At 57.1% G+C, this 16,154-nt stretch overlaps 1 protein-coding gene across 1 annotated transcript; it reads right to left on the bottom strand.

Annotated features, from left to right (window-relative positions):
* Positions 1–253: 253 nt before the first annotated feature.
* On the bottom strand, positions 254–2,118 carry LOC100837673 (3-ketoacyl-CoA synthase 6). Its single transcript, XM_003566693.4, has one exon. The coding sequence runs from the start codon at positions 1,944–1,946 to the stop codon at positions 495–497; it is 1,452 nt and encodes a 483-aa protein (XP_003566741.1). The 5' UTR covers positions 1,947–2,118; the 3' UTR covers positions 254–494.
* Positions 2,119–16,154: the final 14,036 nt, after the last annotated feature.

Raw genomic sequence — 16,154 nt, 5'->3', positions numbered from 1 at the left:
CCTTATATGTTGTTCTTGCTTACTCTAAACTAGGAAGGTTGGACTCTTCCCACTCTCTCATCCCACTTCATGAATGAGTTTTTAAGATTTTCCAAAATTTAATTAGAGCTTGTGCCTTAAGCTGATCAGGCCCACTTTGGTCCAAATTCTAACATTAGTGAGAACCAATTGGTGATGTTGACATTTTGCATGTTGTGCTTAGTGGGTGATGAACTTCATAACGTGGATATTTTGCATGTTAAGCTTGAAAATATTAATAACTCTTACTGGATTAATTTTATAAAGATTATAGATTTCGCTTAGTTCCTGTTGGCACCTGTAAAAGGGGAGGGAAGTACAGTAGAAGTTGTGCAAGTTCTCTTTTCCAGCACGTACAACTTAATTGTTGGTACTCCAAGCGAAGATAGATGTATCAAACAGGAGCTTTCCGAGGCAACTCTGGGTCGAACACCAGACGTGCGTGCCGTGAAAATAATGCATACGCTCTGCTCCCCTCACATGTCCTTGTCGATTTCGGGGAGCTGCATCGGGTAGCGGGCGAGGCTGTCGGCCCACGGCCCGTCTGCGTCGCCGGGCTGCTTCGGCTTGACGCACTCCCACGCGACGCTGTTGCAGTCGAAGCCGGCACCGAAGGAGATCATCCACAGCCTGTCGCCCTTGCTCATCCGGCCCTTGGCCTCCATGTAGGCCAGCTCATAGAAGACGGAACTGCTCGACGTGTTGCCGAACCTGTGCAGCGTCATCCGCGACGCCTCGACGTCGTCGTCGGAGAGCCCAAGGCCATGCTGCACCTCGTCGATGACGCCGCGCCCCCCCGCGTGGATGCAGATGTGCTCGAATGCGGTGCGGAAGTTCGGGCGGTACAGCCTCACCTTGGCTCGCCCGCTCAGGAGCTTCCTCTTGAGCAAGGAGAGCGCCACGAGGAGCTGTTCCGAGGCCGGCAGGACGAGGGGCCCAAACGCGGCGATGTTGTTCTTGAGCGCGTAGCCGGCGGTTGTGGCGAGGTCCTTGGAGAGACGGATGCCCGTGTTGCCCTTGTCGTCCTCCTCCTGGAACACGCACCGGTAGTCGGCGTCATGCGCGGCGGTCACGGTGCGCACCACGCAGCGGAGCCGGAAGCGCGCCTGATCCTCCTCCGGTGAGTTTGAGAGGATCATGGCCGCCGCGCCCATGCGGAAGAGGCAGTTGGGAAGCAGCATCGCGCGCTCGGTGCCCACGTAGTACTGCGACGAGAGGATCTCCGTGGACACGACAAGCACGCGCGTGCCCAGCGGCGCCGCGTGGAGGATGTTCTTGGCGAGGCCCACGGAGACGAGCCCGGCGCTGCAACCCATCCCGGACAGGTTCACGCTCTTCACGTCGTCCCGGAGCTTGTATCTGTTGACGACCATGTCGGCGAACACGGGAGTCGGCGTGAAGATGCTGCAGTTGACGATGAGGACGTCGATGTCGCACGGCTTGATCACGGTTGTCGTCTTGGCGAACACGTCGTCGACCGCGGAGAATATGACCAGCTCTGCCTCCTCCCGGGACGCCCTCAGGCTGCGGTCCGGGGGCATGTAGTGGTACGCGTCCGGCACGCAGGTCTCCTCGCCCAGCCCCGACCGCTCCAGGAGACGCATCGCGAAGGCCACGCTCTCCTCGTCCACCAGGTACGGCATCAGGTGCGCGTGCTCCAGGCACGTGGCGAACGGCGTGCGGTAGCACGACTTGGGGCCGAAGCAGCCGTACTCCACCAGGTACACCTCCCGGCGCCGGCGCATCTTGGCCGCCAGGATCATCATCAGCAGCAGCACCATCAAGGCGTGGACAGGCGGCATCTGGCCCACGATATCCCTCCGGATCAGCATGGCCGCGGCGCCGGTCACCGCGACGACCGCAAAGAAGTTGTTCACCACAAGCCGGTTCACCATCTTGAGGAAGTTGACGTGAGGTGACGAGCCCATCGCCTCGAAGTGCTCGAGCGAGCCTATGGACGTGTTTGTGTGCTTAATCGACTCTGAGCAAATGAGCTAGGTGCGAGAGTGTGGAGATGGAGTGGTGCGGTTTAAAGGCCGGGCGCGCGAGATGAAAACAGGTGGCGGACAAGTCGACGGGCAGGGGCGCAACCGGCAGTCTTGCCAGCAAACGGTCCTTAAATGAAAGTCCTTTATCCTGCTAGTCCGATCCAGACTCGCCCGCCATGCGTCCCATGCCGTGGTCCTATTCCTCATAAACATGGATCTCAACACTTGGATCTCAAGGTTATATCACACTTGACACACAGTACGACGCATAAATTTCCGATCCCCACGATTTCTGTCCACCACACGTAGATCTAGATACTCTAAAAAGGGTTCAACACGAGAAAATATCTGCTAAATTCATTTACGGTGGAAAAGCACGCAAAGACATTTTTGTTGAGGCAATATACTCTTTGTCTTTACTTAGAGACAATTTTGTGGCAGAGTTTCATGTAGAGGCAATTTATGAGGCGCTATGGAAAATGTCTTAAATATAAAGACACTAGTTGAGATATTATGGTGTAGAGACATTTTTTAAGGCATTTAATATATTGTCACAAAAGTCTGTAGAGACAAGATTTTGAGATACTTGATGAAATGACCTTATAATATGGTTAGAGACACTATTTAAGACATGTTTTATGTTGTGTAAAAACATTTTTAGCAAGTTTAAGACATGTAGTAGACTACTCATAACAATTTCATTAGGAGTATAAGCACAAATAGGTATTAGGTTGAGATGGTTAGTTGAGTTTGTACTTTTCTTTAAGGTCTTGAGTTCGAGGATTGGTCTCAACATGTTTTTTTCAACGTATATTTTCTAGCACATGCACATGGTATAGAGACACAATGTAATGTCTTTACAAAATGTCGCATTGAATGTAGAGACAATACAGTGTCTTTATGAAATGTCTAAAAAGTATAAACACAATGCAATGTCTTTACGAAATGTCGTATTGAACGTAGAGACAGTTTAGTGTCTTTATGAAATGTCTTAAACAATAGAGGCGCTTTATTAGTGTTCCATCACACATAGCGACAGTCCGTAGTGGCAGTATTGTGACACTGTACTAAGTGTATCTAAAATTATGTAGAAACAATTATAGTGTCTCTACGAACCAAAAATAGTGTCTACACGGGCTATTTGTGTCAGTGGCCGATCCAGCCCAAAGATCCAAGGTGGTCCATAAGTGAAATTATTCATATAAATTTATTTATTTTTATTGTTTTATCCTTTTTGACATGGTGTACCTAAGGTATAAAATTTTTTCAGTCGTTTGATTTTTTAGACACTAGAGCCATTGGATTAAAATCTGGATGTCATCCTTACTCCCCCATCATTACTAAAAATCGGTTGACTTCTTTATAGCAAAAGCATTAAAAAAATACAATATTTGGATGAGTGAAGTTCTACAAACATATGAAATGTAAACTTCAAACTCTCATACATTTGGGAGGAATGAAAGAAAAATCAGCAGCACACATTCATATTGCTGAATTGTTTTTTAATACCTCCAAAAAAATATGGATTTGAAATTGAAATGTTGCGTGTATTTAGAATATTACCCTCCTAACATATACTACCTCCAGTATAAAGGGCCTACACGTGTCCTGAGGTCGACGATTTAACCAATGTAACATGAGTTATAGTTATATCATTAGAAAATTTCTATTTTCTAACTGTATAACTTCTGTGATATATATCATATTAGTTGAAATTCACAAGTTATGATACTGCCTGACTGGGTGTAGGTGTTCGAGGGAATATTTTTCTTCGATAAGAGATATCCATAAATAAAACCATCGTTCAATGGAGTCCAAAACTAATACTCAGCCCCTCAATATACCTGGTTAGTTTGATTTGCCTTACTATAGAGATAAAATTATTTATCAAAAATAGAAATATCTAATTTTTTTTAAAAATCCACTGTAATTTTGTTTTTCCACCGAGGCTTGGGATTGGCCACCTCGCTTGCCTCTGTACGATCGGATGTGCGGTCACACGTACTGCTTCGTTCTTCACTTCCCTTGTAGGCTCGTGGTCGCACAACCACCCGCTCTACTATGCATCCATAGCCATTCCATTGCAGAACTTTTTTGTTCCGCTGCAACTTGCAAGAGCCAGCTGTGTGGATCTAATTCCAGTCCAATTGGGCATGCAGCTCCACGTGAACACATTGACTATATAGCTACTTCCTCTGTTCAAGACTTAATGTAGGTATTCGTACTGGACTCATGCCCGAAGGAGTGAACAATACTGCCATCGTTCTAATCCCAAAGGTTGATGAACCAAAAGAACTCAATGACTTCCGCCCTATTAGTCTGTGCAGTGTTCTTTATAAGATTGTGTCGAAATGTCTTGTGAATCGCCTGCATCCAATTTTGGGTGACATTATTTCTGAGAATCAGAGTGCTTTTGTGCCTGGCCGCATGGTTACTGATAATGCCCTCATTGCTTTTGAGCGCCTTCATTTTATGGAGCATGGGGCGTCAGAAAGAAATGCTTGGTGTGCTTATAAGCATGATCTGTCCAAAGCTTATGACCGAGTGGACTGGGTTTTCTTGAAGAAATCGATACATAAGATGGGCTTCTCTCACCGTTGGATCCAGTGGATTATGGTGTGTGTGACCACGGTGAGATATTCTGTCAAATTTAATGGAGCCTTATTGGAAGCATTTTCTCCTACTCGAGGATTGAGATGAGGTGATCCTTTGTCACCGTTCTTATTCCTCTTTATAGCCGACGGTCTTTCGGCACTTTTGCAAAATGAAGCAGATCAAGGTCTTATGGCTCCTCTTAAGGTTTGTCGGCGTGCACCGGGTATCTCTCACCTCCTTTTCGCTGATGACACTCTGTTGTTCTTGAAGGCGCGGACTGATCAAGCGGCCCGAATTGCCCACTCCTGAAGGCCGTATGCACAAAGGCAAGTTCCAAAATTTACAAGAGAAATTGAGTAAGAGGATCATGCAGTGGGGAGATAGCCATCTATCACAGGGTGGCAAGGAGGTGCTTACTAAGGCGGTGGCCCAAGCGATCCCACTTACGTCATGGGAGTTTTTAAGCTTCCGGCCTCTGTGTGCGAGGATCTCACCAAGCTTGTTCGCGATTTCTAGTGGGGTGCTGAGAATGGAAAACGCAAAACTCATTGGATAGGTTGGCATAAGCTTATTCGGCCGAAAATGGAAGGTGGCCTGGGATTCCGTGATATGAGGATTTTTAATCAAGCCTTGCTTGCTCGCCAGGCTTGGAGACTGCTTCAGTTCCCTAATAGCTTGTGTGCCCGCACTTTGAAAGGTAAGTACTGTAAAACAACGTGTTTGGGGAAACTGCTCGACACCCTAATACGGGTGTGGCTATCTCATATATATAGAGGTACCAAGAGGTACAATACAAGACATATACAGACTCTACATATATACAGTCTAACACCCTCCCTCAATCTTAATTGTGGCCTGAAGTACAAAGTAAGTTAAGATTGTGCCTACAACCTACAAACTACGGCTGTGGAAGAGGCTTCGTGAAGATGTCAGCAAGTTGATCTTTGAAGGAGATGAACTTGATACGGAGTAGCTTCTGTGCAATGCGTTCCCCGACAAAGTGATAGTCAACTTCAAAGTGTTTCGTTCGGGCATGGAATACCGGATTAGATGAAAGGTATGTAGCACCAATGTTGTCACACCAAAGGACTGGAGGCTGATCTTGAGAGACTCCCAACTCTCTCAATAGGGATTGTACCCATATGAGCTCAGCTGTGGCATTAGCAACTGCCTTGTACTCAGCTTCAGTACTGCTGTGAGATACCGTAACTTGTTTGCGAGCATTCCAGGCGATCAAGTTAGGACCAAAGAATGCTGCATAGCCCCCCATGGATTGCCGGTCATCAGGACTACTAGCCCAATCCGCATCTGAGAAGGCTGAAAGCTCACAAGATGGTGCAGGCTGGAGAAGGAAACCATACGAGGCAGTGAGACAGATGTAGCGCAGAATACGCTTCACAGCTGACCAATGAGATAGTGAGACATCCGGTCTAGTGATAGTGAGGTATTGCAGACCACCAACGAGGCTGCGGTACTCAGTAGCATCATCAGGCGAAAGGGGGTCTCCATCAAGAGCAGACAACCGATTAGTAGCAGACATAGGAGTGGTAGCATGTTTGCACTTCAACATACCAGCACGACGCAGCAAATCCAGAGAGTACATGTGCTGAGTGAGAGTCAACCCAGCAGAAGACCGTGAGACCTCCAGACCAAGGAAGTAGTGCAGAGCACCCAAGTCCTTGACAGCAAAATCACCACCCAGCGCAGACACGAGACGATCGGCAGCAGCATCAGAGGAGCTGATGAGGATGATATCATCAACATAAACCAGCAGGTACATCGTGACCTCAGGACGCTGAAGAAGGAACAGGGACATGTCAGCAGTGGAGGGAACAAACCCATGAGCCCGAAGAACAGAGCCAAGACGTGCATGCCACGCACGAGGAGCCTTCTTAAGTCCATACAGAGCCTTAACAAGGCAACATAGATGCTGAGGACGTGCAGGATCAACAAAACCTGGGGGCTGATGCATATAAACCTCCTCCGCCAGAACTCCATGCAGGAAAGCATTCTGCACATCAAGCTGACGAAGAGACCATCCTCGAGTAACAGCCAGAGAGAGAAGCAAACGAATGGTAGTGGGCTTGACAACTGGGCTGAAGTGTCTTCATAATCAAGACCATACCTCTGTTTGAAGCCCTTGGCAACTAACCGTGCCTTGTAGCGTTCAATAGAACCATCAGCATGCTTCTTAACCTTGAAGACTCACTTGGAATCGATAATATTGACACCAGAAAGAGGAGGAACAAGTTGCCAAGTATCATTTTTCAGTTGAAGCGACCGCCCCCGTACAGGGTTCGATCTCTGTGTGTCGCACCAGTGGCACCCGGGGTACCACCACTGCGTGACGCGTGGCCCCCTCCCCCGGGTTCCTGGGAAGGTCTCATCCCGGGGAGCGCCAACGAGCTTCCCGGCAAACTACCAGCCCGCAAGGGGCTAACGGGGCTTCTAGGAATATTCCCGCTTAGGCACCTCCCGGAAAGCTGCTTCCCGGGAGGAGGTTCCCGGGCGCGCTGGGCCCGGGTGCTTCCCGGGCCGACTTGCGGGGATTGGGGGTTCCCGGACGCGTGCCCCCGCCTCGGGTCGTGGGGCCCACTGGACAGCGCCACCCGAGCGCATGGCGGGCGCGGAACGCGCAGTCCCACCAAGGCAAGCAGTAAGGCGCGCGGCTCAGTAAACGAGCCGACCGACGGGTAGTTACCCGTCCGATCCAAGGAACAGTGGTTGTCCAATCCTACCCTAGGGTCTTAGGCCCCTAGCAGCGGAGGTGGCACCCATGCATGCCACCAGCTCACCAGGGAGAGTTGCGTGCCTCCCCGTTGGACACTTGTAGCCCATGCACCTTGGCACATGTGACACCCCCTTGTGTATAAAAGGAGGACCCATGCTAACGGTCAAGGGGGTTAGAGGGTTGACGGGTGAGTCAGTTGGTCAGTTAGTTGGTTCAGACGAAGCTCGCTCAATAGATGCTTACTAGCTCCAGCAGGCAGCTAGCAGACAGGGGTGAGGAGTGCCTAGCCACCGAGAGAAAGCCCGGGAGCTTGCCCGGCAATCTGTAAACATTTGATCCTTAATCAATATCAGTTCAGACAAGCAGGACGTAGGGTTTTACACCTCCGGGTGGCCCGAACCTGGGTAAAAAACGTGCGTGCATCTGTTCTTGGACTGGCGCGTCTGGTTGTTCACGGTGATTCCCAGCTTGTGATCAACCAGGTGAACAAGGACTACGATTGCCCTCAAATGGCGCCGGACGTAGAAGAGGTCCGCAAGCTGGAAGTTCAAGGGTTTGCGCTTCGAACACGTCAAGCGGAAGGACAACTTCGCTGCTGACGAGCTGGCCAAGATGGCAGCAGAGCGCCGGAAGCCTCCGGCGGGGGTGTTCTGTCAGAAGCAACTGGTTCCTTCAGTCATCCCCCAGCCGGCTGCCGGGGACGCCCCTCCGGCAACCGAGGGAACCCCTGCAGCAGCAGGGGTCCATGCCGCTGATATGGCGGCATGCGTTAGCAGAGAAATTCCTCCCTGGGCGGAAGAGATCGCCCGCTATTTGAAAGGAGAGGCTCTCCCGGAGGATGACGTCACCGCGGAGCGCATAGCGCGGCAAGTCAAGATGTACACTGTGATAAACGGCAGCATCTACCGCAGGCGTGCAAATGGTGTCAAACTTATCTGCGTGTCGCAGGAAGAAGGGTGTGCGCTGTTGGAAGACATACATCGAGGCACATGTTCACACCATGTGGCCTCCCGGGCTTTGGGCGGCAAAGTTTTCCGGCATGGCTTCTACTGGCCCACGACCCTGGTCGACGCAGAGCGGCTGGTGAGGACGTGCGAAGCGTGCCAACTCCACTCAAAGAAGAGCAACCAACCAGCCCAGGCCCTGCATGTCATCCCGTCCTCATGGCCGTTCGCGGTCTGGGGACTGGACATCGTCGGCAAGCTACCAAGAGCGGTTGGCGGTTACGAATACTTGTTTGTGGCCGTGGACAAGTTCTCCAAATGGGTGGAGGTGGAACCAGTGCGCAAGGTAACCGCCCAGGCGGCCATCAAGTTCTTTAAGGGCATTGTGTGCCGGTTTGGTGTTCCTAACAGCATCATCACCGACAACGGCACGCACTTCACGAGCACGGCGTTTCACGCCTACTGCGAAGACATGGGCACTAAGCTGTGCTTCGCGTCCGTCGCTCACCCGAGGAGCCACGGGCAGGCGGAGCGAGCCAACGCAGAGGTTCTACGGGGGCTCAAGACGAGAACCTTCGACAAGCTCAAAGGCCACGGGAAGCACTGGATCGAAGAACTCCAGCCCGTGCTGTGGTCCATCCGGACCACACCTAGTCGGGCAACGGGCGAAACTCCTTTCCTTTCGCCCTTGTCTACGGGGCAGAAGCGGTGCTGCCCCTCGAGCTCAAGTACGGATCTCCCCGAGTACGCGCGTACGGCGACACCAGCCAACACGAGCAAAGGATCGACGATCTAAACTTCATCGAAGAGCTTCGGTGCCGGGCTGCTGTGCGAGCCGCGCGCTACCAGCAGGGACTCCGTCGTTATCACGACAGACGAGTCCGTCCCCGGGGGCTCGAGAACGGGGACCTTGTCCTGCGCTGAATACAAGGAACGAAGGCCGGGAACAAGTTGACTCCGAAATGGGAGGGCCCCTTCCGGGTAGTGCAGTGACCAGGCCGGGGGCTGTCCGCCGGGAAACCGAAGACGGCTTGCCGGTGCCCAATAGCTGGAATGTTGAACACTTGCGCAAGTTCTACCCGTGAAGTGGCGGAGCCCGACCCTCAGGTGATGCCTCCGATGCATACCTCTCGAACTAGTGTAATCGGGCAGCCCCCGTGTGTAAACCGCTAGTTAATTGTGAATAAAGATAAGTGTTTCACCCCTGAGCTTTGTTTTTGCCTTGTTCATTCGCGTGTTTTCCCCCTCTTGCCTCTTGCTTTAAGTGCACAAAGGTGTCTTTCCCTACTCGGTTGTGAGCAAGGGCTGCCGTGGCCCCGAAACGAAAACCCGTTGCCGGATCGTTCCGGCACGGGACATGCCGTTGGCGGGCTTCCCGCAACGTGCATCACTAGGCGTGCAGCTGCTCGGCCTCCCACAGCCTGCACCGCGGAGTCGCTCCGCCTGGGAAAGGAAATGCTCACATCCAAATTTGGCATTGACCCCTTTGTGCCGGGGGCTGGGAAGCAGGAGAGATTTGTCTGTTTTACCTATGTTACTTGTTTTCGTAAGTTTCGAAATTTTTTGCAGCACCTTGAATATGGTAAGAGTCTAACCTGCAAGAAAGGGAGGAATCTTGTACACTGTGGTGCCCGTGAGCTGTCCACGGGTCGCACCATGCACCGGTGCCTTGTGGTGAGGGAGGTCCGCAACACAAGGGGTTCCCCGGACTCCGAGGCTTCTGAGTTGACAGCTTGCCGCCGCGTGTGCCGCGGTTACCCGGTAAGCATGGCGGCGGAAACTGCGCCGCGTTCGAGGAAAAGGCGTCGCGGTGCCGCGCGGATCCGTCGCGCGCTGTGGCAAGCCTCCCTCCCGCGTCTATAAAAGGCGCGCCCCAACCATGGAATGGCTCAGAGTGAAGCCGGGTTCGGGGCCGTGAAGGCAGGTGGTGCAACGGAGGCGCTAGGCGCCGGCGGGTGTGCTGCCATCGCGCCCCTGCTGCGTCACTCCATCGAGCCCACCCCGAGGGGCGCCACAGAGGCACGATGGTAGTGAATGCCATAGGCGTCCCGCACCGACAGGTGCACTGCCGTTGTGCCCCTCCTGCGTTTCCCCAAAGGGGCGGTTCCGGGGCGAGGTTCGCCGCAGAGGCACTGTGGTGGTGCATCCCATCAGCGTCCGGCGCCGACGGGGTGCATTGCCACAGTGCCCTTGTCGCTCCCCTCCAAAGGGCACCGCCGCAAGGAGCAGGGGCTGCTACGGAGACTCTATGGTAGTGCATGCCATCCGTGCCTTGTGCCGGCGGGTGCACTATCATAGGGACCCGGCCGCATTCCCGTTGAGAGAGCCTTTTTCGGGCGCGGGTCGTTGCGAGGACGCTGTGATGGCGTCGGTGCCGGCGCTCGTCGCTCGTTCCGGCCCATCACCGCGTCCTTGCCGTGGCCCTCGAGCAGTTTAGCTCCCGAGTAACAAGGGTCGTCGCATCCCTTGGGACGAGTTCCCTAGAGAAAACCCAGGTCTCCCCAGTTGCGGGGGCTGTCGCTGGAAGGCTATAACTTCCTCGTCACCCGTGCCCGCCGTTCGGGGTGTGGCGAAGCCGGCGCCGAGGACGTTATAGCCGTCTCGCGGCTGCTCCCGGAGCGGAGTCCTCCTAAGCCAGGGTTCGTCCCTGAAGGCCAGGGTCCGCCCCTGAGGGCGAGGGTTGCCGCGTGAGCGTGGTGGTAGCATCATCGGCGGCGGTTGCCGGCGGCGGCGATCCTGCCCCCGCGTTCCCGCCGGATCCCTCCGAGATCGTTTCCCTTGAACAGGTACCCCAGATGGTTTCCTACCGAGGTAGTGCCCCGTCTGCACTCTACCGCAGAGCATCGTGGAACATTGGACCAAACGGAAAAGCTAAGTATCTGAACATGAACGCTGAATTCGCTAAGAGCTGAACGAAACGGAGCACTGCCCCGCTGGGTGCGGCCCCGGATCCCGCGCGTAGCCGGAGTGTTAGAAGGGACGCTTGCGGGGGGAGTGCGCTCCCCGTGTGGCTCCCGGGTCCGCCCCGGGAGGACACGGCTTGGAGTGGTTACCCCGCAAACGGAGTGACTCCCCGCTACCGCTTGGCCCCAGGTCAGCACTGCGGGTCCGTCCCGGGTCCCTGGTCTGGTCAAGGGTGAGGCGTGCGCGAGTCCCCCCGCAACACAAGGCAGGACACGCAAAGGCTAAGGGAACCACCCCGCGAGGCGGCCTCGGGAATAAAAGACAAAAATCGAGCAAACTAACAAGCTTGATTGACTAGGTGTCGAGTGGTTACATGGACTAATCAAAAGGTCATTGTCCATACTTGCAGGAAAAGCAAACAAGAAGGAGGTACAGGGGAAGCAACGAGTATAGCTAGCGGTCGCCGTCTTCGGCCGGGGGGTCGACGGGGGGTTCAGGCTCTGGCATCATCTGCATCCGCTCGACGACCTCGTCGACGAACACGTGCAATGCTTGGGTGTGCGTGGGCTCGTCCTCGCTGTCGGACCAAGCATCCAGGAGGGACTCGAAGGGAAATTCCGGGTCCCGGAGATGAATCCGCGGGAGGATTGTCCCGGCAACCTCCCGGGCGCAGTTGGCGACTTCGTTGGCGCCATACTTGGCGATCCAGACATCGAGCGCCCCAAGCTTCCCCAACAAGTCGGAGAAGAAGGGATCAGCGTCGTGACGTCCGTGCCGTCCACCTCCGCCGCCTGCAGCTCGAACTTAGGCAGCAGGTCGCGCAGCGACTCGGCGATCCTCGCCAGCTTCTCCGTCTCAAGCTGCCGCTGCCCGATCAGCGTGCCAAGATGGAGTCGGGCGTCTTGCGTGGCCTTCTTGGCCTTGCTGACGCGGCCCTCCAGCTTCGCAAGCTCTAAGGCTTGGGTCGCGTTGGCCTCGCCGGCCTTGGCGAGCTCTTCCCGGATGGTGGCCAACTCGTCCTCAAGCTCGGCCGCTTTGCCTTTGACCGAGTTGAGCTCGGCCTCGTGCTGAGTCGCCGCTCTCGCCGCATCCTCGGTGGCCTTGACCTGCACCTTCAGCAGGACACGGAGGCCTTCGATTTCGCCGCGGTAGTTGGCGATTAGCTCGCTCTTCTCGTCCAGCCGCGCCAGGGCCATCGCGAGCACCTCGGCATGCTCCTTCCGGGAAGCTTCTAGGGTTGCCGCCATTGCGTCGAGCCTTCCTTGGAGCTCCGTGCGCTAGACCTCCAGTTGCCGACGGAGCTCGGTTTCCGGGACTACCGGCTCCCGGGCCACCTCCAGGGCTTGCCGGGCCAGCCGCGCCTCCTCTTCGGCGAGGCGCGCCTCCTCACGCAGCCGGGAGAGTTCGCCCCGCTCTCTCTCGACAGCCTCCCGCACCTCGCCGAGTTTATTCTTGGCAACGGTATGGCGCTCCCTCACCTCATTACAGGAGGTGACGAAGGCAAACTGCTGGTCCCGGACGGCGTCCAGGAACCGGTGCCCCCGCTCGAAGACGCTCGGATCCCAGGTAAGAGGATTCCAAGCGACCCCGGCGAGGGTGCCGAGGTCGGTGCCGGGGAGAGCCCCCGAGGATGACGAAGCCCCAGCTGCCGAAGTGGAGCTGGGCGCGGGTCGCCAACTTGCTCCCGGGGGTCTTGCCGTCCTTCCCCGACAACTTCCCCCGTGCCCAGGCTCCGGGACACCGGGGTTGGAGAGGGTTCCCTGCTTCCGGCGGGGGTCCTCCCCTGCTGGACGGCGGGTGAGCCCGAGCCGGCCACGTCCGCGGCTTCGGGCGCGTCGCCGGGTGCCGCGGCAGCGGCGGCGGTCCCCACTGCTGCCGCTGGGTCCGTCGTGGCGGGGGCAGACACGGGAGCCGTTTCTGACTCCACCTCCGCCCCCGCGGTCCCGACGACCGAGTCGGGGTCGACCACGGCCGCGCCTGTTCCGGGCGCGGGCGCGCTTGTGCCTGCAACCGTGGAAAAGCATGAGGGTCGGCGATGGTTGGTGCTATCGAAGGCGAATAAGGGCGATCGGGGCGGTTACCTTGTGCGGCTGTCGGGCTTGCGGGTGCAGCCTCCCCTACCTCGCCTGCGCCAGTGGGAGCGTCCAAGGGTCTTGCCGCGAGCGAGTTGCCACTTGCTGCAGAAAGAGGAGGTATGGTTGTGAATTTGGCTAGCAGGAATTGCAGTTGCGGAGAATCAACGAAGACATACCTGGTGCAGGCTCTGTCTCTGCTTGGGCTGGGTCGCCAAGGGGCGCGCCCGCGCCGACGCTGGCCCTCGAGGCAGCGAGGTCAGTGGCGCCGCCCGCGTCCGCGCGCGTCCTCTTGCTTGGCGAGCCGGGCGGGGAATGACTCCTCGCCCTCTTGCTGGCTCCCGCCGGCGAGGAGAACTACGAAGGGTTGCATCGGAGCGCGAAGCCCCGGAAGACCCCCCGAGCGGGCGGCGCCGTGGGCGCCCGCGGAGTCGTCATGACCCGAAGAGCTCCAGGTGTCGATGGCGATGCCGCCGCGACGTCGGGCACCAAGCTCTCGGAGGCCCCCGCTACCGGAGCGAAGGCCGTCGCCGGGGCACCGGAGAACCTTGCAGGTGCTGGAGTTGCCAGGGTACTGGCGGGCACCCCGGGACCAGTTGCCGCCGCGGAGCTGGCGGCCGCCGCCAAGGTAGGGGCCCCCGCCGAGGCACTCGCGGCCCCTGTTGCCGCGGATGCCGTCGCGGTACCAACAGGCGGCCCTGGAGCGGCGGCCGTCGCCAGGTTAGGGGCCGCTGCCGGGGCGGACGTCGCTGTTGAGGAAGTGGCTGCGGCCACCGCGAACGCCCTTGACCTTCTCAGGATCAGGGGCGCGCTGTCGCTGCTTTCCTCATCGTCGTCCTCCACGGCGATGACTTCCGGGGACGCAACCACCTGGCCCGCCTCGTCGTCCAGCGACAGGAGGGAGGGCCAGCTGGGCTCGGACCCGCCCTCGCTCTCCTCGAGCACCTGCTTCCCGCGGGGTGCTTGCGGGAGAGCGTGCGGGACGCGGGTGGGGGTGTCGTCCATCAGCCCCCACTCGTTGCAGGCCGGGAAGGCACCGACGATGTCGCTGAGCGCCTTGACGCCGGCATGGAGAGCGGAGACCCCCGGCAGGAACTCTGTCGACTGGAAGACCTCGCCGGAGATCCCCTTCACCCACGTCTTGAGGGACTCCAAGTCCATGCCGTCCGCCTGGAGGCGTGTCCTGTCCCCGGAGCCCGTGTACATCCACGCGGGTCGGGAACGCAGCTACAGCGGGGCTATGTGCCGATGGACGAAGGTGCGCGCCATGTCGACATCTGTGAGGCCCGCTAGCCGCAACGCCTTGATCTTTTCCACAATGGGGAAGAGGTCGGCGTCGCGGTGGTATCTGTCCTGCCAGCCGATCTGGGGCACCGGCAGCCCCGTCGGCGGTTGGATGAACTCCTGGGGGTCCTCCACTCGGACCCAGCACCAGTCGCCCCGCCACTCTTTTTCGATCTTCTTCCCCGACCGAACGATGAACTCCGACTTCATCTGGTCGCGGGTGCAGAAAACCACCCCCGACGACATCGCCTTCGCGTTGTCGATGCGCGGGTAAAAGTAATGGCGGAAGAGCCCCACCGACGGCATCACCCCCACGAACGCCTCATAGAGGAACTGGAAGGTGGCGAGGAGGAAGAGTGAGGTGGGGTGGAGCTGCGCCACCCGCAACTGATAGGACTCCATCAGCACGTGGAGGAACAGAGAGAAGGGCAACACCATGCCGCAGAGGAGGATGCGCGCGAACACCCGGAAGTCGTTATCCTGGTGTTCGACGCCCGTCGGGAAGATCCGCGTCTCCCCGTGCTCATTGAAGTTGGAGGCGACGGCGTGCCGGAGCTTCCCCAGCGCCTCACCGTTGTAGCCGGGGCGGAAGAAGGCTACTTTTGCGCGCATCTCCCGCCTCGGTCTTGCTGGTCGCGGGCTTCTTCGAAGACTGGACCTCCTTCCCTTTCCTGGTGGTGGGGGGCGCCATGGGGAGCGAGGGCGGAAGCTGGCAAGAGCGCAGGGATACGAGATGCGGAAGAGGATGGAGGCGAAAGGGCAAAGTGTTGCTCCCTGTTGCCAACAGTGGAAGCTTTATGACGCCCGGTCGTTTGGTAACGGCCGGTTCTGTACCCTACGGGTGCGCGGGCATAACTCCTAATCACTGGGAGTAATGCGCGGAGAGGCCTTAACTACCCTATTTAGGGGGGGGAGTTAGGGCGGAAATCTCGCGCCCACTACTCCGCTTTTGGCGGCGCCGTACACGGGGCAGCGAAGGGACGCGGGCCCGCAACTGATCGGGGGCCCACGCGTCGGTTAAGGGCGTAGCCCGGCAACCGACTAGGAAGAGACCCTTCCGGGAACAGGTGATGCCAGCCCACGCCCGGGGGCTACTGTCGCACCCGTGGCACCCGGGGTACCACCGCTGCGCGACGCGTGGGCCCCTCCCCCGGGTTACCGGGAAGGTCTCATCCCGGGGAGCACCGACGAGGTCCCCAGCAAGCTACCAGCCCGAAAGGGGCTAGCGGGGCTTCTAGGAATATTCCCGCTTAGGCACCTCCCGGGAAGCTGCTTCCCGGGAGGAGGTTCCCGGGTGCTTCCCAGGCCGACTTGCGGGGACTGGGGGTTCCCGGACGCGTGCCCCCGCCTCGGGTCGTGGGGCCCACTGGACAGCGCCACACGGGCGCGTGACGGGCGCGGAACGCGCGGTCCCACCAAGGCAAGGGGTAAGGCGCGCGGCTCAATAAACGAGCCGACCGACGGGTAGTTACCCGTCCGATCCAAGGAACAGTGGTTGTCAAATCCTACCCTAGGGCCCTAGGCCCCTAGCAGCGGAGGTGGCACCCATGCATGCCACCAGCTCACCAGGGAGAGTTGCGTGCCTCCCCGTTGGACACTTGTAGCCCATGCACCGTGG

Source organism: Brachypodium distachyon, chromosome 2, assembly GCF_000005505.3.
Source record: "Brachypodium distachyon strain Bd21 chromosome 2, Brachypodium_distachyon_v3.0, whole genome shotgun sequence".
Taxonomy (NCBI): domain Eukaryota; kingdom Viridiplantae; phylum Streptophyta; class Magnoliopsida; order Poales; family Poaceae; genus Brachypodium; species Brachypodium distachyon.
The sequence above is the reverse complement of the archived record's forward strand: the minus strand, read 5'-3'. Positions and strand labels throughout refer to the sequence as shown.